Source organism: Anolis carolinensis, unplaced genomic scaffold (genome assembly GCF_035594765.1).
Source record: "Anolis carolinensis isolate JA03-04 unplaced genomic scaffold, rAnoCar3.1.pri scaffold_15, whole genome shotgun sequence".
Lineage (NCBI taxonomy): Eukaryota > Metazoa > Chordata > Lepidosauria > Squamata > Dactyloidae > Anolis > Anolis carolinensis.
The window spans coordinates 6434884-6460874 of record NW_026943826.1 but is presented as its reverse complement, the minus strand read 5'-3'; the positions used below and the strand labels follow the sequence as shown (position 1 = coordinate 6460874).

The 25991-nt window shown below is 40.6% G+C and overlaps 3 protein-coding genes across 4 annotated transcripts in view; all 3 read right to left on the bottom strand.

Moving 5' to 3' along the window:
- The window catches only part of mxra8 (matrix remodeling associated 8), a 45545-nt gene extending 44347 nt beyond the window's left edge, over positions 1 to 1198 (bottom strand). Inside the window, exon 1 of the mRNA XM_062965843.1 lies at positions 1098 to 1198. The gene's annotated coding sequence lies outside the window, so the exon portion shown is untranslated. The remainder of the gene's footprint in view (positions 1 to 1097) is intronic.
- Positions 1199 to 1250: 52 nt separating this feature from the next.
- Positions 1251 to 4565, bottom strand: aurkaip1 (aurora kinase A interacting protein 1). Its single transcript, XM_003228691.4, has 4 exons — positions 4405 to 4565; positions 3993 to 4055; positions 2882 to 3345; positions 1251 to 1414 (listed from the first exon to the last, which is right to left on the bottom strand). The coding sequence occupies exons 2-4, from the start codon at positions 4042 to 4044 to the stop codon at positions 1304 to 1306; spliced, it is 627 nt and encodes a 208-aa protein (XP_003228739.1). The 5' UTR covers positions 4045 to 4055; positions 4405 to 4565; the 3' UTR covers positions 1251 to 1303.
- Positions 4566 to 9761: 5196 nt separating this feature from the next.
- ccnl2 (cyclin L2) lies at positions 9762 to 24793 on the bottom strand. 2 transcript variants are annotated; one of them, XM_003228695.4, is made up of 11 exons: positions 24406 to 24793; positions 20422 to 20496; positions 20220 to 20329; positions 18979 to 19099; positions 17155 to 17219; positions 13808 to 13907; positions 13181 to 13285; positions 12520 to 12661; positions 11702 to 11819; positions 11494 to 11586; positions 9762 to 11101 (listed from the first exon to the last, which is right to left on the bottom strand). In XM_003228695.4, the coding sequence occupies exons 1-11, from the start codon at positions 24742 to 24744 to the stop codon at positions 10744 to 10746; spliced, it is 1626 nt and encodes a 541-aa protein (XP_003228743.2). In that variant the 5' UTR covers positions 24745 to 24793; the 3' UTR covers positions 9762 to 10743. The 2 variants fall into 2 exon arrangements, with proteins under 2 accessions (XP_003228743.2, XP_062821912.1); XM_062965842.1 differs by lacking the exons at positions 18979 to 19099; positions 20220 to 20329; positions 20422 to 20496; positions 24406 to 24793 and having other exon boundaries at positions 16232 to 18963.
- Positions 24794 to 25991: the final 1198 nt, after the last annotated feature.

Genomic DNA, 25991 nt, shown 5'->3' with positions numbered 1-25991 from the left:
AAGAATTCTTGTCTGTTGGAGGCAAGTGTGAATGTTGCAATTGGCCAGCTTAATTAGAATTGAATAGCCTTGAAGCTTCAAAGCCTGGCTGTTTCCTGCCTGGGGGAATCCTTTGTTACTGGGTTGTTGGTTTTGATTTTTTTTAAAGCACTAGCTCTCATATTGCTCATTAAATTACTGTATATACTCGAGTATAAGCCTAGTTTTTCAGCCCTTCTTTAGGACTGAGAAAGCTCCTCTCATCTTATACTCGAGTGAAGGTCCTGGCTGGCTTATACTCAAGTATATATGGTACACTTATTATTTTTCTCTATTTTTATTGGTATTATTACATTTATTATTTTACTTTATTATTATTGTTAGTATTACATTTATTTTACTCTATTTTTATTATTAATAATACATTTATTATTTCACTCTGATATTATTATTGTTAGTATTACATTTATTATTTTACTCTATTATTATTGTTAGTATTACATTTATTTTACTCTATTTTTATTATTAATAATACATTTATTATTTCACTCTGATATTATTATTGTTAGTATTACATTTATTATTTTACTCTATTATTATTATTAAAATACATTTATTATTTCACTCTGATATTATTATTATTAGTATTACATTTATTATTTTACTCTATTATTATTAAAAGGATACATAAGGGCATTTACATTGAAGAAGATCAGAATAATGATTTAATCAGAGTTGGAGATTCTTATCTTAAATTTGAGTCGTATGTAAATATTCAAAAACATTTAACCTACCGATGCCTCGATTAATGTAATTTTATTGGTTTCTATTTTTATTTCTGAAATTTACCACTCTCGGCTTATACTTGAGTCAATGTTTTCCCAGTTTTCTTGCGATAAAATTAGGTGGGTCGGCTTATACTTGAGTACATAGGGTACTTATTTTTCCATCCCTTTTTTAAAAATGTGGAATCCATATGTTGACATATAACTCAAAACATATGGCTCAAAATACATAAAGTTGTCCTTAAGGAGGGCTGGAAAACACTGAGGCATTAGAAAAATAGGATCTCTCTTGCTATATGCTATATTATTTTTTAGAATGTCATTTTACAATACCTTTTAAAATGAATGACAGGTTTTTGATAGCCTCCAAGTTCAATTCCCATTGGCTGTCAAGGGAACTGCTGGGATATTCCGTCACTGACCACTTGCTATCGGGCTCCTCCTGTTGGTTGTCCGGGAGATTGGTTGTAATGGGAGAAGCAAATCTTTAGCTTAAATACTCTTTAATTATAAACCAGGGAGACCCATTCAAAACAGCATCAATCAGATTTCACATTTTTGAGGTATATCTTGGGGGCTACCCATCCCTCTGGCGGCTTCTTCAATCCAGCTCTCCTCCAGACCCGTTCTAGGTCACGCTCAAATCTTTTCTGTAAAAAGAGAAGGAAAATAATAAACAAGATCTATTGTAGAAGGGACATATAAAAGAACAACACATCACAACACAGTGAGCAATACAATAAATAAAGAAAGAAATCCTTAGGCATAGCACAATGATGGGCAACCTTTTGCGCTTGGTGTGTCAAAATTCACCAAAAAACCTAGCATGACTTGGGTGGTGTGTCACTTTGAGAAAAAAACCCAATAATTTTGCAATATGTATAGTTTAAATAACAAAAATGTATAATTGTAATATATAACTGTATTTAATAAATCAAAAACTATTTACTACCACATTATTTCCTTGTACAACAATCTATGGTACCTCTTGTAGTTTCCACACTGATTTCTCTCTATTCTAGTTTCAATGTAATCATGAATAATGAATAATATAATAATATAATGCTAATCTATTTATATAAAAGGATAATGGCGTCGCTCCACCGGGCAAAACAACAAAACTAAAGTCCCCCCAACCTAGAAAATTGACAACACAACCCCTCATCCACGTCTCTACGTTCTTACACTCAACAAAGGATTCCCCCCCCTCAAACAAGGAAACACCCACTCTTTGAAGGTCCAAATCCATTCGGTACTCATCACTCTCTCATCTCAAAACACAAAATAAAGAGCAATACTCTGAAAACAAAGGAATTCCATCCAGGAAACAATCAGGGCCACCTGACACCTCCCAACAAAGGATCCCCCCCCCCAAGACACCTAAAAAAGCCACAGCAACGCTGTGGTGTCACTTTGAGAAAAAAACCCACAATTTCTCAATATATATAGTTTAAATAACAAAAATGTGTAATTGTAATATATAACTGTAATTAATGAATATGTACAGTAGAGTCTCACTTATCCAAGCCTCGCTTATCCAAGCCTCTGGATTATCCAAGCCATTTTTGTGGTCAATGTTTTCAAGATATCATGATATTTTGGTGCTAAATTCGTAAATACAGTAATTACAACATAACATTCCTGCATACTGAACTACCTTTTCTGTCAAATTTGTTGTATAACATGATGTTTTGGTGCTTAATTTGTAAAATCATAACCTAATTTAACGTTTAATAGGCTTTTCCTTAATCCCTCCTTATTATCCAAGATATTCGCTTATCCAAGCTTCTTCCAGCCCGTTTAGCTTGGATAAGTGAGACTGTACTGTATTTTTCTTCTTCCTGACTTGCAAGGGCATCTTTCTCTTTTCAAAACATTCCCTTGATTAAAAGCGAGGGAGGCTTTGCAAAAGAAAACACACTGATAAGGGAGAAGAGAGAAATAGATCACATATTGCAAGCAATAGCCTGCAGGCTCCGTTGCCGGCCTTGACCTTGACCAGATTATAAGCTGGGGAGGCTTTTTCAGCTCATAAAAAGGGCTGAAAAACTCAACTTATCTTCGAGTATATACGGTAAGCCAATCTGCATCAATCAAATACCTTGTTCCCTACTCACCTGTTTTCTCTTCCGCCTGCCCTCCTTAATCTTCTTCCGCAAAAACTTTGTGCGCTTCATCAACTTCCTGTACTTGTGCTTATTCATTTTCCTCCTCCGGATCTTCAGGATCTTCTTGCATTCCATAGTCCCCTGGTTCAGCTCACTCTCCCCAATTTCTTCGTCCTCCTCAGTACCCCGAGAACAAGGCGGAAGGTCATAGTGCTGAGCGGGTTCGTAATTGAGCCTCTCATGAACATTGATGAAGCCCCCACCTTTTGGGAGTATATACTGGACCGTCAGCCAGCTTTCCAGTGGAGAGATGGACATCTTTCGAGGCACCAGCATTTCTTCCAGTGCGGGGTCCAGCGCATACCACTGTTGGAGGTGGGCTCCATTTTTACTGGAGGGATGTGTGCTGTAATGTGCGGAAATAGCTGGTCTAAGAGCCAGAAGGGAAGCAGCCGATCTTGACACAAAACGTTCTGTGAGGAAGCGAGATTAAATGTAGAGACATTCACAAAGAAATTCAGCAAGAAAAGATAACAATAATAGTCTTGCAGAACATTTGTTGGGGTTTTTTGTTCCTAATATTGTTTCTCTAGGAGACCAAGCTGAGGAAATCAGAAATGCTACTTATCCAACCACGGAAACAAGCATGAATGCAAACTGCAGCTGCACATCATGTTGCTACCAAAGATCTAGGAGGAGAGGCCCATTAAAAAGTTGGCAACTTTACAATCAAGCATGGTATTACGTGGCATAGTGTGGTACACTGGTGACACAGTGTGTTAAAGCACTGAGCTGCTGAACTTGCAAACCAAAAGGTCCCAGGTTCAAATCCTGGGAGCGGAGTGAGTGCCCGATGTTAGCCCCAGCTCCTGCCAACCTAGCAGTTCGAAAACATGCCAATGTGAGTAGATCAATAGGTACCGCTCCGGCAGGAAGGTAACGGCGCTCCATGCAGTCATGCCAGTGGCCACATGACCTTGGAGGTGTCTACGGACAATGCCGGCTCTTTGGCTTAGAAATGGAGATGAGCACCAACCCCCAGAGTCAGTCACGACTGGACTTAACATCAGGGGAAAACCTTTACCTTTACCTTCTCTAAGTCAAGGTTCAATGTTCTCACCTGTACATCGAGCGGCCCGTGTGATTGGAAGCATTAGCCGTGATATCAGCATGTTGGACCATTCTGTCAAGAAATGGGAAGAGACATAAAAACATAGCTTTGCAGGAAGGATCCCGACCCCTCTCCCCGCCCCCCAAAGTGCATTCTTGCCTATTATATTACATTATGGGGGCCCATGAGACACTCAAAATAGGGCCAAACGTTCTCCATGCAAATCAGCTGAGGCTTTTCCTTGACTCCTTCATTTTGCTGTAATCCACTGTGAAGTGAGAGATCACCCATAAATGAGGAAGGCTGCTCTCCACAATCTCATCTCTCATTGACAGCTCTTCCCAACCACAAAGGCTGCAAATTCCTTAGCATTAATGGCTACTCCACAGTCAGAGGCCTTCTTCCTACATGAAACCCTTACCAAAAGAGTTGCTTCAACTGGGATCTCCAGCACTGTTTCCTAGTCAGGTTTTTTATCAATGACTCCCCCACTTCCGGCTGGGGGCTTCCAAATATTGCTCGTACACCGCTCCCCATCCACGCTCTGGACGTCCCCTTTAAGACTTCCGGTCCGACTCCCTCACCGTCCCTCCCAGCAACACACAGCCGCCCCTAAGGTTCCGCCTACAAGGAAATTATGACTGGCTCTGCTTCCCCCTAGCGGTGGCACAGCAAGGACCACAACCTCCTATCTTTCCATCTTCATCGCTATACTTCATTTTGTTGATGGGAAACTTCTCACCAGAGTGGACATCATAGCAAGCTATTTAACCTCAGCCAACTAAAAGCCAAAACTAACAACATCTGTTATAGAACTCCAATATGCCAATGATAGTGTAGTCTGTGTGCATTAAGACGACCTACAAGCCACAATTAAACAGGACATAATTACAAACCAAGAATAGATTTTTTTTTCAAATTTTGTGTTGTCGAAGGCGTTCATGGCCGGGATCACAGGGTTGTTGTATGTTTTCCGGGCTGTATGGCCATGTTCCAGAAGCATTCTCTCCTGACGTTTCGCCCACATCTATGGCAGGCATCCTCAGAGGTTGTGAGGTCCGTAGGTCCGTTGAAGCAGGGACTACGAACACACAACACTCACGGGCGCTTAACTCTGTGATGCATTCATAACTGCGGCATAGGATTTCAGCCAGCCTTCCCATATACATATACCTCACAACCTCTGAGGGTGCCTGCCATAGATGTGGGCAAAATGTCAGGAGAGAATCCTTCTGGAACATGGACATATATTCCTCACAACCTCTGAGGATGCCTGCCATAGATGTGGGTGAAACGTCAGGAGAGAATCCTTCTGGAACATGGAGATATATTCCTCCCAACCTCTGAGGATGCCTGCCATAGATGTGGGTGAAACGTCAGGAGAGAATCCTTCTGGAACATGGACATATATTCCTCCCAACCTCTGAGGATGCCTGCCATAGATGTGGGTGAAACGTCAGGAGAGAATCCTTCTGGAACATGGACATATATTCCTCACAACCTCTGAGGATGCCTGCCATAGATGTGGGCAAAATGTCAGGAGAGAATCCTTCTAGAACATGGACATATATTCCTCACAACCTCTGAGGATGCCTGCCATAGATGTGGGCAAAAAAGATGTGCCCGCAAAAGTCACAGCAACCTGGTGATTCCGGCCATGAAAGCCTTCGACAACATACTCTAAACACCTTTGCAGAAGCATATGAGAAGACCCGGCCTCTCAGTGAACACTGAGAAAACTAAAGCGCTCTTCCAGCAGTCACCATGGAGCCTCCAGTGGCCTAGGGGATAAAAGCCTTGTGACTTGAAGGTTGGCTTGCTGACCTGAAGGCTGCCAGGTTCGAATCCCACCCGGGGAGAGCGCGGATGAGCTCCCTCTATAAGCTCCATGCGGGGACATGAGAGAAGCCTCCCACAAGGATGGTAAAACATCAAAACATCCGGGCGTCCCTTGGGCAACGTCCTTGCAGACGGCCAATTCTCTCACTCCAGAAGCAACTCGTTGCTCCTGACACGAAAAAAAGCAGTCACCAAGCCAATCCCTCTGCAAATGCCAGAATACAGCTTAATCGTGGAACACTAGAAAATTTTGACCACTTCTGCTCCCTTGGCAGCCACCTCTCCAAAAAAATCAACATTAACACTGAAATACACCACCGCCTGAGGTCTGCGAGTGCAGCATTTTTCCGAATGAAGCAGAGAGTGTTTGAGGATCTGGACATCCATAGGTATACCAAGGTGCTTGTTTATAAAGCTATTATCCTCCCAACCCTGTTATACGCCTGAGAGATGTGGAATGTCTATAGATGTCACACATTGTCCTCATTGTCAACATTGACACTGAAATACACCGCCCGAGCTCTGCGAGTGCAGCATTTTTCTAAATGAAGCAGTGTTTGATGATCGGGATATCCGTAGAGATACCAAGGTGTGTTAATAAAGCTACTGTCCTCCCAACCCTGTTATATGTCTGCGAAACATAGACCATCTACAGATGTCACACTCAACTCCTGGAACCTCACAACCTCTGAGGATGCCTGCCATAGATGTCTGTGAAATGTCAGGAGCGAATACTTCTGGAACATGGCCATACAGCCCGGAAAACACACAACAACCCTGTGATCCTTCGACAACACATTGGAATCAAATTGCAGGAAAAAAAGAGTCCAAGTAAAGGTGAGGAAGAACTGCCTAACAGTCAGAGCCATTCAACAGCCTGGAAGTTCTTTCTCTGGAGGTTTTTAAGCAGAGGCTGGATGACCATCTGTCAGGAGGGCTTTGTTTGTGTATTCCTGGCAGAAGAGAGTTGAATTGGATGACCCTTGGATGATTCCTCAGATGCATCTACTTGGTACCTGAGCTACAATAAATTTCTGGTTCTAAAAAAAGAAATGTCTTGTTAATGTCTGTCAAAGAGTCTCAGGATAAAGCTTTCCTGTGTAAATACGATAATTAAAACTTTCAAAGGTACTTTCTGAGGATCCCAGCACTTTATAGCATGTAACTTTAGCCACTAAAGTGAAGCAATAGAGGATGCCAGTCAACATCCAAGCCTTGAGTGATTGGGTTGCTGTGAGTTTTCTGGCCTGTATGGCTATGTTCCAGAAGCATTCTCTCCTGACTTTTTGCCCACATCTATGGCAGGCATCCTCAGAAGTTGTGAGGTCTGTTGGAAACTAAACTAAACAGATGCAGCCAGCCTTTGCCTTGGAACTCACCTGATTATTTATGGATGTCGATTTCCTCCAACTAATCTGGAGGATCTAGAGATTTCAAGTCAGAACACCCACCCAAGAATCTCTGATTCTGTGACCAGCTTCCAGTGGATGTCAGTTATGATGGAAAACTTAGAAATTCCTAGAGGTATTCTTTCTGATAAAAGAGCAATTTCTTCATTCAAGATTTTTCACTTTCACCTGAAAGACCACAAATGCAGCAAGCTGAATGTATCTGATGCACTTCAGGATTTTAAATCTGGAGGAATCCATTGCAAACAATGGCATTTCAAGGAATTTTTACCTGGTTAAAAAAAAGGCTAAGACCCACTGGAACACATGACACTGGGTTTGCATTAATCTGTATGTCTAAAATGCATTGACTCCTGAAATTCTGATGAATCCAATCCAAAGTGGTAACTTTTGAAACCCATCAAATGTTAGAAATTGTAGTTGAGATGAAAAACACTGATGTGTAACAGTAATTCTCGATCCTGAAGAGAAAACAATTGAAGAGCAACATATAATCTCATTTAGAAATAGATTAGGAATGTTTTAAGTTCTTTAAAGCTTGCCTTATCCTTAAGGTGTCTATCTTGCTCTGCCAAACTCCTTCCCATCTTATTTCTATAGCATTTCTGAAGGCCCTGCAGAACCAGAAGCCTCCAGTACTAATTCTCATATAGAGTAGAGTCTCAGTTATCCAACATAAACGGGCCGGCAGAACGTTGGATAAGTGAATATGTTGGATAATAAGGAGGGATTAAGGAAAGGCCTATTAAACATCAAATTACATTATGATAGTACAAATTAAGCATCAAAACATCACGTTATACAACAAATTTGACAGAAAAAGTAGTTCAATACGCAGTAATGCTATGTAGTAATTACTGTATTTACGAATTTAGCACCAAAATATCACGTTGTATTGAAAACATTGACTACAAAAATGCGTTGGATAATCCAGAATGTTGGATAAGCGAGTGTTGGATAAGTGAGACTCTACTGTATATATATATATATATAGATAGTCAAACGCTTTCATGGTTGGAATCACTGGGTTGCTGTGAGTTTTACAGGCTGTATGGCCAAGTTCCGGACGCACTGTCTCCTGATGTTTCACCCACATCTATGGCAGGCATCCTCAGAGGTTGTGAGGTTTGTTGGAAACTAGGCAAGTGGGGTTCATATATCTGTGGAATAATGTCCAGGGTGGGAGAGAGAACTCTTGTCTGAGGCAAGTGTGAACACTGCTTGAGTAGCATTGAATATCCTTACAGCTTCAAAGCCTGGCTGCTTCCTGTCTGGGAGAATCCTTTGTTAACTGTCCCCGATTGTTTCCTGTGTTTATGGGCGTTGTTTTTTATTTACTGTCCTGATTTTGGATTTTTTTAAAATACAGTAGTCTCACTTATCCAACGTTCTGGATTATCCAACACATTTTTGTAGTCAATGTTTTCAATACATCGTGATATTTTGGTGCTAAATTCGTAAATACAGTAATTACTACATAGCATTACTGCGTATTGAACTACTTTTTCTGTCAAATTTGTTGTATAACATGATGTTTTGGTGCTTAATTTGTAAAATCATAACCTTATTTGATGTGTAATAGGCTTTTCCTTAATCCCTCCTTATTATCCAACATATTCGCTTATCCAACATTCTGCCGGCCCGTTTACGTCGGATAAGCGAGACTCTACTGTACTGGTAAACATATTTTTGTTTGTTTTCACGGTTAACACAGGGATCACCAAACGCAGCCTTGCCCAAACATGAATCAAGGAACATGCAAGGCACTGCAGACTAACTCAACCAGAGAAGTCAGCCATAGCAGAGCACATGATGAACCAACCTGGACACAGTATATTACTGGAGAACACAGAAATGCTGGACCACTCTAACAACCACCATGTCAGACGACACAGTGAAGCCTTTGAAATCCACAAGCAGATGGATTATGTCAACAGAAAGGAGGAAACCATGAAAATGAACAAAATCTGGCTACCAGTATTAAAAAACTCTAAAATCAGGACAGTAAATAAAGAACTACACTCTGAAAACGGGGGAATTCCAGACAGGGAACAATCAGGGCCAGCTAACATCTCCCAAGAAAGTATTCCCGCAAGCAGGAAGTAGCCAGGATTTGATGCTGCAAGGCCATTCAATGCTAATCAAGGTGGTCAATGGCAACATTCACACTTGCCTCCATCAGAAAAGAGTTATTTCTCCCACCCCAAATCCACAGATATATAAACCCCACTTGCCTAGTTTCCAACAGACCTCAGAACCTCTGAGGATGCTTGCCATAGATCTGGGCAAAACATCAGGAAAGGATGCTTCTGGAACAGGGCCATACAGCCCGGTAAACTCATAGCAACCCAATTCTCTTATAATTAATGCTAGAATTTATTAACGAAAGCTGCAAATTTTAGCTATCCTAAACTGTGTCATGGGCTAAGTTTTGATGTCAATAAAAATAACCTGGGGGTTAAGCCCATGATCTGCACACTTATCAATTAAAACAGCTCTTCCAGGCAGCTTGAGGACTAAGGCAGCATACTTAAATACAAAATCAAATACTTTAATGAAACCAGGGAACAGGAAAAAAGCTCAGATATACCACTAAAACTGATATTCCTGCGCTGCATACATTTCTCTCTTAATAGAAAAAAAAATCTCTTAAGCAAGCAAGGGATGGACAAACTATCGGTTCTTGAGCATTTCTGTAAATATCCTGAGTAAAGAATTTATCTAAACCACTTAAAACATTATATTATACGAAAAGCATTGCAAATCCTGAGCTGGTGGCCAGCACCAGGCATCCCACCCTTTTTTAAAAATAGACCACTTCCAACACAAGGAATCTAAATACTTTTCACATTTCCAGAGTTCTTTAGCCAAAAAATGGGGGCAGAATAGAAGGCAGTCTTTGCAGGATTTAAAGTTTTCAATAGCCAGGTATACACCTCCCTCCAAATGAAAGAAAACATGTTTGCGCTTTTTGAAGTGTTAAGGCCTTCCCTTGTCCTTAAAACTCTTCCAATAACAGAGAGAAATATATACACAAAAGGCTGCCTAATATAGGCATTGATCCTAAAAAAAAAATCACCATATGTTATACAATGCAATCACGTCCATTGCAAAGAGAGAGAAAATACAAGGACCGCTGTTAGCACCAAGCAATGAGTTTCCGAGACTCTTTGGGACAAAAAGAATGGGGAAGTAATCTTTTAACACTTGGAATAGTCTCACAAGGCCATTCTCCCTACAGAGTTCAAATCTGGATACAATCCTGCTCCCACAGCACAAAGGAGCATCAACTGCCTAACATTACTGACAGACGATCCAAGGAGAGTGGCTCTCCCGCATTGCAAGGACAGAAATCCAACCCACCCCATGTTCTCCCTTAAAGTCCGCGCTGGTGAGCACACATCCACGGAGGAATCAACGGTACATTTCTGAGCTTCCACACAAGAGCCTAGATCGAAACAGGCGCCATGCTGAACCCAGAATCCTTCACTTTGGCATTTTCCTGATCCGCTTCACCTCCTGTGCCGACTGTGGCCAGGATGGTCTCTCTCATAGCGATGGCTGGGCCGTTCGTAGGAGTGTGGCCGCTCGGGCCTCTGATCCCGGTAGTAGTGGCTCTTCTTCTTGTACTTCCCAGAGTGGTCTGAGCGTTCCCGCGAGCGGCTCCTGGACCGCGATGAACTCCGGCTGCGGGACTTCCGCTGCTTTGGGGAGGCGTACTTGTACCCCTTGGCCTTCTTGTAGCTCCTAATCTTGGAGCCTTTGTAACTGGAACCGCCGTGGTTGAACTGCCGCGGCGGGGAATCACTGCGGCTTCTCGAGCGGCTATGGGATTTGGAGCCACTCGACGGAGAGTAGCTTTCACTTTTCCTAAGTAAGAAAATGAGAGAGCAAAAGTAAGTTTGCTACCTGTGTCCCCCCCCCTTCAAATGCAGCCCTAAAAATATCTACAACACAATAAACACAATTAGAATTATGGAACAAGAGAAATCAACTCAATCAACAAATGTAAGAGACATCTCGCTATTCCAATTCCAAGGCAGAAACACTATTCCAATTCCAAGGCCTTTGTATCTGATGGTTTAATACCCCTCAGCCCCAATGCCAAGCTTGACTAGAGTTTGATTAATAGAGAGACACCCCAAACGGAACACAGAGGCCCCATTCTGTGGCAAAGTACATGGTTGCTCTTTTTAGTTTACATTTCTGCCTCATGAAAATCCTAGTCTTTTCTACATAAAGGAATTTATTACTGTACATACCTCTGTTTTGGAGAAGGTGATCTTGAGGCCGACCTGGAATAACTCTGGTCTCTGCTTCCACTCCGACTCCTGCTCTCTCTACCTTTCTGAATGCTGTCAAAGTTAAGAAATACCATTAGGCATCAACAGAGAAACAGTGGCCACATTGATGATAAAACATCGAAAAACACTTACAACAACTAGAACAGATGCTGTGCAAGGCCCTTACCCATTGATGGGACTATTCGATTTCACCCTCTTTGTTCCCTCCATTTTCCTCTTGGCATTTTTAACCGCCTGCACAGCAAGTGGGGAAGGCTTGGTACCTTTCATTTCTTTTGGAGATTCTAAACAAGTAGAAAAAAAGGAATTGAGTTAGCTATCCATTAGTGAAGATAACATGTGTGCCTTATTAAATAAATAAATAATAATAATAATAATAATAATAATAATAATAATAATAATAATAATAATAATAGGGTTGTTGTATGTCTTTTGGGCTGTGTGGCCATGTTCCAGAAGTATTCTCTCCTGACGTTTCGCCCACATCTATGGCAGGCATCCTCAGAGGCTGTGTGGCATGGACACACAGCCTCTGAGGATGCCTGCCATAGATGTGGGCGAAACGTCAGGAGAGAATACTTCTGGAACATGGCCACACAGCCCAAAAGACATACAACAACCCTGTGATCCCGGCCATGAAAGCCTTCGACAACACAATAATAATAATAATAATAATACTTCATTTGTACTCTGCCCTATCTCCCTGAGGGGACTCAGGGCGGTTTCCAACAAAATTTAGAAAATGGGAAACAAAACATTGCCAAAAACATTGATAAATAAAATCAAAACAGTGGATAAGACAATCTCAAAATAAACTAAATAAAAATACATAACAGAACTTAAATACACATAATAAAACATAATAAACATAACATTAAAAAAACATAATAAAAATAATAAAACCAAGCAAGCATCACATTTTTGGTGAGCAATTGAGTGAAGTGAGACACAACTTAAACTGGGATGCTACTCCAGAATACCTACCAGTTTTGGGGACAGGAGAAAATCCTGACACACTATCTAACCCTGGTGTCCCATCAGGTAAGAGTCCTTTTGCGTGTGCTTTTGCCTCTTCTATGGCTAACTTCTTCTTCTCTACTCGGCTTTCCAGAACAGCCAAATCAACCTAGGAATCAGAAGAGATAAGTGGGTTCAGACTGTTTGTTTGTATAAATACTGTGTATACAGACAGATCTTCCTGAAGACAAAGTATGGGAAGAAGCACACAGCTACAAAGAGTGAAGGGTAAGTTCTTTATGACAGAAGAATGAGAAAGGTTATATCTTACTATACGCATATTGTATGCCCTCAGGTGCACCCAAACAACCAGACCATGTGGCATAAGAGAGAGACAAGCAGGAATGGGATAAAATCCCCAGACTTATGACAAGAAACTTCGCCATGAATTTAGAATAATAGAATTGAAAGATCCCAAGGACCATCCAGTCCAACCCCCTGCAATACAGAAAAAGCACAATCAAAAAGCCTCCACCACACTTTGAGAGTTCCACTGTCGAACAACTCTCTTTTTATGGTCAGGAAGTTCTTCCTGCTGTTAAGGTAGAATATTCTGTGCACAGAAGCTTTAAATGCATCTATCTCCTCACATTCTGGTCCCAATTTTGAAAGGGCTCACGGAACAAACCTTTTTGCGTGTGTACAGCTGTAGAATTTTAACGCAGATCTCCTGAATTTCTTCCTCCATAGCTCCAAAAAGTAAAAACCAGTGGGGACGATTTGGAAGTGGAATCTGTAAATAATAGTGCAGAGCTTATCATCATACAAGAGGCTGGAAATATCAATTTCAATCCAATTTAATAACTTCCCAATGCCACATGATACCCATCTCTCTATTAAGTTTAACAGATTTTTTTAAAAAAGCAAATTAGTTAGGCCAATGCTCCATCTAGACCCAGTGGGTCTCCAGATGTTTTGGCCTTCAACTCCCAGAAATCCCAACAACTGGAAACTGGCTGGGATTTCTAGGAGTCGTAGGCCAAAACACCTGGGAACCCACAGGTTGAGAACCACTGACCTAGCCTAATATTATTGATTGACTCAGTATACAGTAGTTTTCTGTGATAATTATGTACTTTCAAGCTTGCTCCAAAACAAAGATAATATTTACTCCTTCTTGTGTATTCTGCACACGCTGATGCCCCTTTATTTGTAAGACATCAGGCTAGTTATTCCCTGGCTTGAATTCCTTCCCCGCTACAGAATCAGGACACTAGGAAACAAGAACATTCTACTTGGCATAAGGCCTACAAACCTCGAGAGTCCTAGCAGCAAGATAAATGCAGGCGCAAGCGATACTCTCAGGGTGGAATCGTACAAAGACATCTGTCCGCAGGCTGTCGTTCATATAATTCCTGAGAAGACAAAGAAGAAGGGAAAATTGCAGAGCCCTACCATATCCTTTCTTGGGCTAATACTTTTTTAAAAGGCTACTAGGAGCTAGCTCTCTAGGCATTCTACAGCTAGGCTTGAATGCTAGAAAACTCTGTGAAATCTGACAAGACATTACAATGGACAACTCCTTCCCCAATAAGAGTGCCCATCAAAACTTAATGAACTAGAATGCTGGCATGTTATGAAAGAGAACCAATTTTAACTTTACTTTTCTGCTTGCTATCACCTACTGGTCTATTCTCATTCAGAGCACCACCTTTTATTTTGGGTACAACGTGTAGCATAGCTTGAAGAATTCTCATCAAGAGCTAGGCTTTTAAACCCTTTGCAGATTGCAGCATGCAAATTAAAATAACAGTCTGAAGAGGGAATTCCAGCCAACATGAGGATTTCTTCCAACGTTAATTTCTTCTGTTGCAGTCTTCCTTTGGAGAGAAACGTGTCCACTCAGGAGAAGCACAGGACATCTAAGTTTCTTTCAGACAGCAAAACACAGCAGTTCAGTCTTGGTGTCCAGCACTATGGCTGTCAATTGACTATGTTCAAGCAGAGTTCTTCAATGGATTTGTCTCTGGGCCGCCTCCAGACTGCCCACACTGTAACAAGGTTTCTCAAAATAAATGTTCACAGAATGAGGCAACTGTAAAAACATTGCACATGACCCACAGTCAGTACATTTTACACATTGCATTTATGCGATTTTAGACCAAAAATATGAAACACATTCTTTTTTTTTGACAATTGTAATGACCATTTAAAACAAACAAAAACACAACCAAATAGGGTGACTGGTGACCAACTCTAATTTCAAATGAAGTACGGGACAGAATTGCTGCATTTTGTTATAATGCAGTTTGCTAAAGAACGAGGGCCACCCAATTCTCTGTATCTGAAAATTATGCTCTTCAAATGGGAGAAAGGAATGGGACTCGCAATGTTTATTTTCAGTATTGTGTTGCTGTGAGTTTTCCAGGCTGTATGGCCATGTTGCAGAAGCCTTTTCCCCTGATTTTTGTCCACATCTATGTCAGGCATCCTCAGAGGTGTGGGGACTGTCAGATGGCCCCGATTGTTTTATGGAATTACTGCCATGATTAAATAAATAACACTCTGAAAACAGGGGAATTCCAGACATGAACCAATCAGGGCTAACTAACATTTCCCAACAAAGGATTCCCTCAGGCAGGAAGCAGCCAGACTTTGAATCTGCAAGGCCATTAAATGATAATCAAGGTGATCAACTGCAACATCCACACTTGTCTCAAATAGACAAAAATTCTTTCTCCGACACTGGGCATTATTCCACAGATATATAAACCCCATTTTCCTAGTTTCCAACAGCCCCCACACCTCTGAGGATGCCTGCCATAGATGTGGGCGAAACATCAGGAGATAATGCTTCTGGAACATGGCGATACAGCTCAAAAGACTCACAACAACATAGTGATTCCGGCCATGAAAGCCTTCAACAACACATTTCCAGTATTGTTTTCAAGACAGATTTATAAGGGAGTTTCCTACAGAGGAGAGGGTTTGGGACATTCATCATCTCCCTTCCAAAAGGATCCAAACTGTTGGTGATGGTGTCAACCCATCTCTGTTGAAATGCTAAATAAGAGGCCAGCTTTCAGAAATGGGCAGATGTACAAGTAAGCAATCCAAATGAATCCAAATGGAAGTAGACACACAAATCTAATGGCATCCTTCCTTTGAGAGTAAGACACTGCTGATGGAGGATACACAAATACCAGCAATCACTATGGAAGTACCAAAGGATTTAATATCCTCTGTGGGATCTTGGATTCCTTTTTATTCATTAAACATCAGAGTATAAGAACATAATTAAACTAATTGCCAGAGTCCCACAATTTTCAAGCTTTTTCGTTATACATGAACAGATATTGATGAAATCAAACTGGGCACAAAGAAGTCACTAGGGCCAGGATCCAACTTTTCAGCCTCAATAGAAGACATTATGTTGGTGTATAATGTGGGGACTACAGCAGGGGAACACATTTCTTTATTGCAAAGCTTAGGTTTTATACTTTTAAAAATAGAGATATTACAAATAACATTTTTAATAGAACTCAACTCCCTCCCCCCTTCAAACCCAGTATGATTTTAAAACCAAGTTTATTACGTATTTGCACTGAAAAGATGTAAACATCCTGGCAGTAAAACGGTAGCACTGTACAACTGTGCAAATAAAATTTCAACAAGTTGGAAAAAGAAATCACAAGCAGAAGTTGGCCAGTTGATAACTCTACTAGTGTACGCATACCACCTGTCTAGAGTCAGCCTTCTCTTTGTGGAGCCTGCTTGGGTTTGACTGAAGACGGCAGTTATCCCTGCACCATAGCGCTTGGGCAGCAGAGGAGAAGTCTTAGTCACTTACCCTCAGAGGCTACCCTTTGATCAAAAGAGTACAGAAAAGAAGAGTCAAAAGAGGTTCTCCTCCAAAAGAGCACCAGATAGTTCACAAATTGCTTCTAGATCAATTTTAAATCATGTCAGTTTCACAGATGCCCCAACATTTCTCAGGGAAAACCACAAGAACATTTAATATCCCCCACAAACAGATTTTCCAAACCAAAAGAATAAAAAAACCAGGACAGACAGTTAACAAAAGAAGGCACAACATTATAATATTGAGGCTGAGTAGCAGAAAACTTGTTTGAATGTTTGATTATTCTCTACCAGTTTGCAAATACAATGATGGCCTAACCAAAGAAAACACTTTTCCAATCATAATAAAATATTAAGGGGTAACAAAGTAGAACAATCATATCCAAAGGGAGGAGAGGGCTGCCACTATCACAGCTGCTTCTGAGCAGCTAAAGGGCCATCAGCTATCACTGCAGGAAATACAGCATTAGCCTAAACAGGCCTTTGGTTGATTCAGCAAGGCCACCAGATTTTCACTCACAAGGGGACTTTCATTTCAGCACAATTGGAAGGGTGAGAACAGAGAAAGAAAAAGCACTGGGGAACATTCATGAGGGTTTCAAGCTCTCTTACCATTAGGGCAGTTTCTGAACCTCAAACAAAGAGGCCCCGCCAACTTCAAGGGGTAGAAGTAGCATTCCAGGTTAACACTGGAACACCACAAACTGGGCAGCAAAGCAAATGCAGACTGCCCCCAAACAATGACATTTATTTTTGCCACTGCCCTGCTGGCCCCAATAGAAACAAGAAACATCAACTTACCATGAGGTCTGGACCAGGTGTTGGTTACGTTCACATTCTAATACCTGAAGGTACATAACGATAATCTGGAAGATATGGGTGATTGAGTTATACAGGTGACTATGTTGTCAAGAACGGTTTTAAATTAGAGATGGCTCAGGCAATCCAGGCTGCTTTAAGTCAGACCAATACACTTGGTACAATTCCATGATGTTTACAGACTGCAAAAAGCACCCCTTAGAAGGATGTGAAATTCAAATGATGTGAGGACAGAAACTTTTTCCTTTGCATGCAGGTCAATATCATAAATGTATAGCTTTCTAATCTGCTGTCAAGCATCTCCTTACGTACTCAAACACTGTTAAGAATTCAGATACTTTCCTCCTTCAGTTCCCACCTCAAAGACAGAGGCTTAATGTAATGTGAGGGCCTATTCTATGGTACCTACAATCAAATCCAGTTGCATAAAACATCTTCTAACTTTTATCCGATTCCAACTCCTCAATCGCTTACAAGGTTTCTCTTTCTATCCTAGCAGCAAATAAAATCAGAACAAGACTGATTGAGGACATCGCAGTTGACTGTGCAGAATAGCCTGAGTGGGGTTGATTACCCCTAAGGGTTCTCACTTAAGTTTTTAACATGACTGAACTTTTATACTGGCTTCTTACTGGTGAATGTACAGTTCCTAGCGCACGTCACACTTGCGTCACTGCACTTCACAATGTATATTTTGCATGCTCGGTTTTATCCTGCTTTTAACTGTTGGATTTCAGAGTGTTATGTATAGATGCTTGTTAGATGTTGTTTCTGTTGGTGCAAATGTATATGATTGATTAACTGATGTAATGTGATACCAAAAGGTTCAAGAAGGATCAGACTTTGGGGTCAGGGAAGCAAAATGGAAATTAAAATGTACTTCTGATTTAAGGAACCAAAGCACCTAGGATTTCAGGACAAATAAAAGATGAATTAGAAAGATCAAGACGAAAGACCAAAAAAATTATAAAATCCAAGAAGCGACAAGTTACAGAAGGTAAGTTTGCACTGATTAATTATCAAGCAACTATTCAAGATAACACTACCTATATCTGAAAGGTTCAGATTTTCACAGTGGATCAACAGCAAGCAACTTTCTATCCCACTCTTCCCTGTTAGGAGTTTATAGCAACACACATGGCTACTATGAAACATTATGAGATATGATTACAGCAAGGAAAGCAGCCACCACGAGACAATGCAAACGTAAAAGTCAATTTACCCAATCCTTCGGCAACACAGATTTACCCATCACATGGCTATATTCACAATTATATGTCATGTTCAAATATTGGCTTATTTGGATGTTAAAAGGAATAACAATTCTGCCTTGTGTGTTTTTAAGGTAAAAGGGACCAGTATGGTAAAGCAAACAGAGCAAGGAAAGAGAGACTAAGGAAAAGCAACATAGCTCCTTATATTGCTGTTAGTTGATCTATGAACTAACAATATCTTTACAGGTTTACTGTCATTGTGTAGGATCCAACCCTGACTCTTATCGCACACTATCCAACAGTTACACACAATGGTGTTACCTGCATGCACAAGAATAAGCTCCTTTCATGCTAAGGACTTGGAGTGGGGAATCCAAGTACAGCTAAGTACAATCAGCACTTAAAATCTGAAGCCACCAGTCTTCACTCACCACAGGACCAACTAGTAGGCATTTCTTAAAATGAGAAACAAAGACAGCAAATACTATCAACTATAGCTCGGCTATATTATATCAAAGATTCGTCTCTCGTCTATTCCGTCCAACAGCATTTCAGAACATGCACCGTTTCAAAGTGAAAAAGAAAGACAAACCTTGTGAGGATGCTTCACATGTACACAAAATCCTAATTCCTTAAGAACTCTCCTCTCAGCCTTTATAATTTGGTTCTTCAGGTTAACATAATCCTGATCCAGTATTAGTGGTACAGGCTTCCTGTTGAAGGGAACAAGGAAAGGGAGAGTTATGATCTAACGCCTGAAGACTAACAGCAGTGGGTATATACTACAGCATTATCCTCCTTATTGAGTTTAGCAAAGGAAATGCTTCTGGGCAACAAGCACACTTCCTCCTGTGAAGAATCTCCAATTGTAAGCTGAGGAGACACTCCTATAACTATTTAGCCCAGTGAAATTCAAAGTTTCCCCCAAGTGTTCTACATATTTCTTCAACCAATCCGAACAGTATGACCACAAGTTCATGTTGTAGCAGATAAAAGAACAAATTTACATTTTGGACAGGACTATAGTCTAGAGCAGGGGTCCCCAAACTTTTTAAACAGGGGGCCAGTTCATGGTCCCTCAGACCATTGGAAGGCCCAAGTATAGTTGGAAAAAACCCCTATAAACAAATTCCTATGCATACTGAACATCTCTTATTGTGAAGTAAAAAAAAACGAGAACAAATATAGCCTCAATGTTAATCATAATCATACTAAAAATAATAAAGATGGTTGGAAGAGACCCCTTGGGTCATTGAGTCCAACCCCCTTCTACCTTTGTACACTAAAAGCACAAGCAAAGCACCCCTGACAGATGGCCACCCAGCCTCAATATTAATCATCATCATCATCATCATCATACACATCACACAGTCCTAAAGGCTGGGGAAGTGTTCAACTTGTGATTTTGTGATACGAAATCCAGCGCATATATCGTTTGCTGTGTTATACTGTGTCTTTGTGTCAATAATAATAATAATAATAAGAAGAAGAAGAAGAAGAAGAAGAAGGATTGGAAAAGACCCCCTTGGGCCATTTCATCCAACCCCCCTTCTGCCTTTGTGCACCAAAAGCACTGGCAAAGCACCCTTTAATTATTAATTATTGATTAAATAATAATTGAAATACCATTATAAACAAGCAGAGCTTTGGAAGGCGCGCCACGGGGGCCGGATAAATGGCTTCGATGGGCCGCATGTGGCCCCCGGGCCTTAGTTTGGGGACCCCTGGTCTAGAGAATTCCAGCAAGGCAAAATAGAAACAGGGTCAGGGTTAAAATCAACAAACGGCCTAATACAGTTACTTCAAAATTCCACTATCCTGTATTATACTTACTTTTTCTCTCTCAGATATCGGAGTCTGTGGAATACATTAATTACGTCCCTTATACGCCTTGGTGCTTCTTCAATCTTTGATGCCAAATGAACACAGGCCATAGAAACATGCTGGAAAATAAATATAAGAAACGTAACTAACACCATGCTCCATTATTTAATGTAGAAATGGACCAGGTAATTTCATGAAATAATTGCCATACCTCCATGGAATGCTTCACAAATGATTTTGTGTAAAAGAAACGCTGGAACAACACCTGCCCAGTAGCCATGGCCACCTAGGAAGAACAAGCAAAATGTACTCAAACTTGTGCTTCAAATCTATGATGTCATAAGTGAAGGTAATACAATATCAAGGCAGAGATAATATCCTCTAAAACTGAGTGTTTGGAATAAAAGTAGGATGACTCACAGCAAGCCATTTCAGCACTGAAACAAAAATTGTTTTAATTCACTCTCACATTCAGCAAAAAATGTTTTTTTTCCCTCAGGGAATACTTTCGCAAACACATAGGGGGGCAACAAAAGGGAAAGCTGTAATTTCCGGCAGTGTTTACATCATTCACTTCCTGGAACTGACCATTGGCAGCATTACTCTATTGAGCAAGATTTCCCCCTCTGCCCTCCTCCCTTCTCCAATCACAAAAACTTTTGAGGGCCTTCTGGGTTATTCCAGTATATCTGGAAACCAGCATATTTTTGTTCTAGGATTCCGTTGCATTGTTTTGTTCAAAAGGAACAAAAAACCTCCCATCTCCCATGAAGATCACTTGCCTCCAACAGACAAGAGTTCTTTCTCCCACCTTAGACATCATTCCACAGATATATAAACACCACTTTCCTGGTTTCCAACAGACCTCAAAACCTCTGAGGATGCCTAACACTAGGGGAGAATGCTTCTGGAACATGGCCATACAGCCCGGAAAACTCACAGCAACCCAAAGTTATTTTTTTTTAAATCAGTGTGTATTTTTTGGAATTGAAAGGTTGCCTTTTATGTTGTAAGTCATAAGAAAACAAGAGAAAGTGCCTTCCTGATGGTCAGGCATCCTCAGAGGGTGTGAGGTCTGGTGGAAACTAGGCAAGTGGAGTTTTTATATATAAAAAACTCTGTGGGATGTCCAGAGTGGGAGAAAGAACTCTTATCTGTTTGAGGCACGTGTGAATATTGCAATTAGCCTCCTTGATTACTTTGGAATGCTCTCCCTAAAGAAATCAGACAGGTGCCCTCTGTAGCAAACTTTAGAAAAGAACAAAAAACCTTGATGTGGAAGCTGGCTTTCGAAAATTGTTGAATAGGGACTCTGGTTTATATGAACTTTGGTTTATAGGAAATATAGGGGAATGGTCTCAATATGATGGTGGTCTTTTAGCCTTGTTAATACCTGTTGGTTTTTAACTGGTTTCGCCTCAGCAGTGCAATATGTTTTAAACTCCAGTACAATTTTAATCTGTGTATTTATTTATAGTTGCATCATTATTTAATTTTTTGGTTTATGAATTATTGGTTATACAGTAGAGTCTTGCTTATCCAACACAAGTGGACCAGCAGAACACTGGATAAGCGAAAATGTTGGATAGCAAGGAGGGATTAAGGAAAAGCCTATTAAACGTCATATTATGTTATGATTTTACAATTTAAGTACCAAAATGTATTTTACAACAAGTCTGCCACTTGTTTGGGAGTGTGGCTGCACTTGTGTTGTTGTCGGGGTGTGTTGACGCGTGGATCGGGACGGGAGGCAGACCGCATTGGATAATACAGAACGTCGGATAAGCGAAGGTTGGATAAAAGACTCTACTGTACTGCGTCTTCTTTGCTTATGTAGAATAATAGAATCCTAGAGTTGAGAGAGACCTCGTGAGCCACCTTATTCTGCCAAGAAGCAGGAAAATCGCATTCAAAGCACCCCCAACAGATGGCCATCCAGCCTCCGTTTCAAAACCTCCACCACACCTCTGGACAGAGAGTCCCACTTGATGCTGTTGTGAGTCCTTGTGGAGAGGACGGGATATAAATACAGTTTATTATTATTATCATCATTTTTCTGTATTTTTTAATTTATTGTGTATTTTGTTTCTCTGAATAGCTACCTTTTATGTCAAAAGCCATAAATTTGATGGGGCGGGATATTATATACATTTATAAATACTGTTTATGTATATTTATGGCTTATTTATGTTCTGGCATCGAATGTTTGCCCTATAGATGTTGTGCTCCGCCCTAAGTCCTAATAATATTACGATATAATGATATATATAGTAATTTAATACTAGTATTGTACTATGCTACTAATATAATGTATTGTATGTACAGTAGAGTCTCACTTATCCAACATAAACAGGCCGGCAGAACGTTGGATAAGCGAATATGTTGGATAATAAGGAGGGATCAAGGAAAATTCTATTAAACATCAAATTAGATTATGATTTTACAAATTAATCACCAAAACATCATGTTATGCAACAAATTTGACAGAAAAAGTAGTTCAATACGCAGTAATGCTATGTAGTAATTACTGTATTTACGAATTTAGCACCAAAATATCATGATGTATTGAAAGCATTGACTACAAAATTGCGTTGGATAATCCAGAATGTTGAATAAGCGAGTGTTGGATAAGTGAGACTCTACTGTAATTACTGTATTTATGAATTTAGCACCAAAACATTGCAATGTATTGAAAACACTGACTACAAACTATTAAAAATACAATATAAATTACAATATATGTTTAAAATTTATATATTGTAATTTGTATTGCATTTTTAATAATTTTAATTGTTTTATGCATTGTTTTGATACTGATTTTGTATGGGCCTCAAATTGCTGCCATTACTGTAAGCCGCCCTGAATCCCTTCGGGTGAGAAAGGCAGGATATAAATGTGGGAAATAAATAAATAAATATAAGCCAAGTTCACTGACTACTAAAAGACAGGCTGCGTTGGTTAATCCAGAACGTTGGATAAGTGAAGGTTGAATAAGTGAGACTCTACTGTAAATATAATTTCTACGCCACTCTGAGTCCCCTTTGGGGTGAGAAAGAAGGAATATAATTTTTAAATACAGTAGAGTCTCACTTATCCAACGTAAACGGGCCAGCAGAACGTTGGATAAGTGGATATGCTGGATAATAAGGAGAGATTAAGGAAAAGCCTATTAAACATCAAATTAGGTTATGATTTTATAAATTAAGCACCAAAACATCATGTTATACAACAAATTTGACAGAAAAAGTAGTTCAATACACAGTAATGTTCTGTTGTAATTACTGAATTTATGAATTTAGCACCAAAATATCACGATGTATTGAAAACATTGACTACAAAAATGGCTTGGATTATCCAGAGGCTTGGATAAACGAGGCTTGGATAAGTGAGACGCTACTGTATGTTTAAAATTTATATATTGTAATTTGTATTGTATTTTTAATAGTTTTAATTGTTTCATGCATTGTTTTGATACTGATTTTGCATGGGCCTCGAATTGCTGCCATCACTGTAAGCCGCCCTGAGTCCCTTCAGGTGAGAAGGGCAGGATAGAAACGTGGGAAATAAATAAATAAATATAAACCAAGTTCACCGACTACTAAAAGGCAGGCTGTGTTGGTTAATCCAGAATGTTGGATAAGTGAGACTCTACTGTAAATATAATTTGTAAGCCGCTCTGAGTCTCACCTTCGGGGTGAGAAAGGAGGAATATAATTTTCAAATAAATAAATAAATAAATAAAAATCAAGTTCGCCGACTACTAAAAGGCAGGCTGCGATGGTTAATCCAGAACGTTGGATAAGTGAGACTCTACTGTAAATATAATTTCTACGCCGCTCTGAGTCCCTTTCGCGATGAGAAGGGTGGGATATAAATGTGGGAAATAAATATACACCAAGTTTACCAACTACTAAAAGGCAGGCTGCAATGGTTAATCCAGAACGCTGGATAAGTGAAGGTTGGATAAGTGAGACTACTGTAAATATAATTTGTAAGCCGCTCTGAGTCCGCTTCGGGGTGAGAAAGGAGGAATATAATTTATAAATCAATACATATAAACCAAGACACAGAGGTCGTTTCCTGTTTTCCCTCAAGCTTCCGATGGTTCTGACCCTCTCCCAACGGCTTTCTCCCCGAGCTAGGCCTCATTCCACCCCGGGGCGCCTGAGGCCTAGCGAGGCCTGCGCCGCCGTACCTGAGGGAGCCGGAGCAGGATCCCCGCGGCCTGGATGAGCTCGCAGCCGGTGATACGGAGCTGGGCCTCGGTCTCGACGTCCAGGCCGCTGCCCATGGAAGGCGTGAAGCGGAGCGCGTCGTCCGAGAGGAGGCAGTTCTCCAGCGTGATGAGAACCCCCGAGTAGAGCCGGTCGCCGATGCGGACGGCGCCGGGCGGAGGAGGCAGCGCGGGAGGAGGCAGAACCGCCGCGGGGCCGCCGCTGGACGACGACGAGGACGACGAGGCCGAGGCGGAGGAGCCGAAGCCTGCCGTCGCCGCCGCTCCTGCTGCTCCCCCGGTCGTCGTCGCGGCCGCCATTTTGTCTCCGACTGACTCCCTCGATCGCCTCTTCCTGTCTTGCGCGAGGCTTTTGTCTCCCCCTCAGCCCGGCTCGCCTCCTCCTCGCCTCCCATTGGCCGCCCGCCGCCGGCAAACGCCTCCTATTGGATGACCGCGTTGTGACGTCAAAAGCGAGACTGAGTTTTTTTTTTATTTTCCTAGTTTCGAATGAAGGGAAAAAAGGGTGCGTTAGGAAGCGTTGAGGGACGTTTTCCCCCAGCATGCACTGCGCCCGGGTGAACTCGAGCCAAGGCTTTTGGGCCTGTAACTTTCCTGAAGGAAGAGCCATTGGGAACAACAGCCTCCCACACAAATACCAGGATGTATGTATACACACACACACACACACAACATGCATATCTTCTATATATATAAAAGGTTAATGAAATTTCGGCCTAGGACAAAACAACAAAACTACACATCCCAGAAACACTAAACTTGGCAGCACAACCCCTCATCCATGCCTCTACGTTCATACAACAAAAAGAAAAGAAAAATAAAGTCCTAATTAGAGGGAGAGGTATAATTGTTTTTATCCAATTGCTGCCAGCAACCCACTCACCCCAGGGCACAGGCAGAGTTAGGCCTCAGGCCTCTTCCACACTGCCTTTAAAATACAAATTATCTGATTTTAACTGGATTATATGGCAGTGCAGACTGAAGGCCACACAGCTGTATAACCCATTTATAATCTTATATTATCTGCTTTGAACTGAATTATCTTGACTCCACACTGCCATATAATCCACTTCAGTGTGCATTTTATACAGTTGTGTAGAAGGGGACTCATATAATCCGGTTCTAAGCAGATAATATAAGATACTTTATTTCCCATACCACCATACTTCGCCACAGCAACGCGTGGCCAGGCACAGCTAGTATACATATATAATATAATTTACAAATAATATATAATATATTGTATATGCACATAATATTAATATTATTTTATAATACAATATAATACTAATAATACAATATAATAATATTAGTTATAAATTATATATTACATGTAATATTATTAATAATATTACAATATATAGATATAGTACAATATGGTAATTTATTGCCAGTATTGTCCTATGCTAATAATATAATATTGTATGTAAATTTAATTTGTAAGCCGCTCTGAGTCCCCTTCGGGGTGAGAAGGGCAGGATATAAATGTATTAATTAAATAAATAAATAAATAATAAATGTCAGACAAGAACTCTGGCCGCTTAATA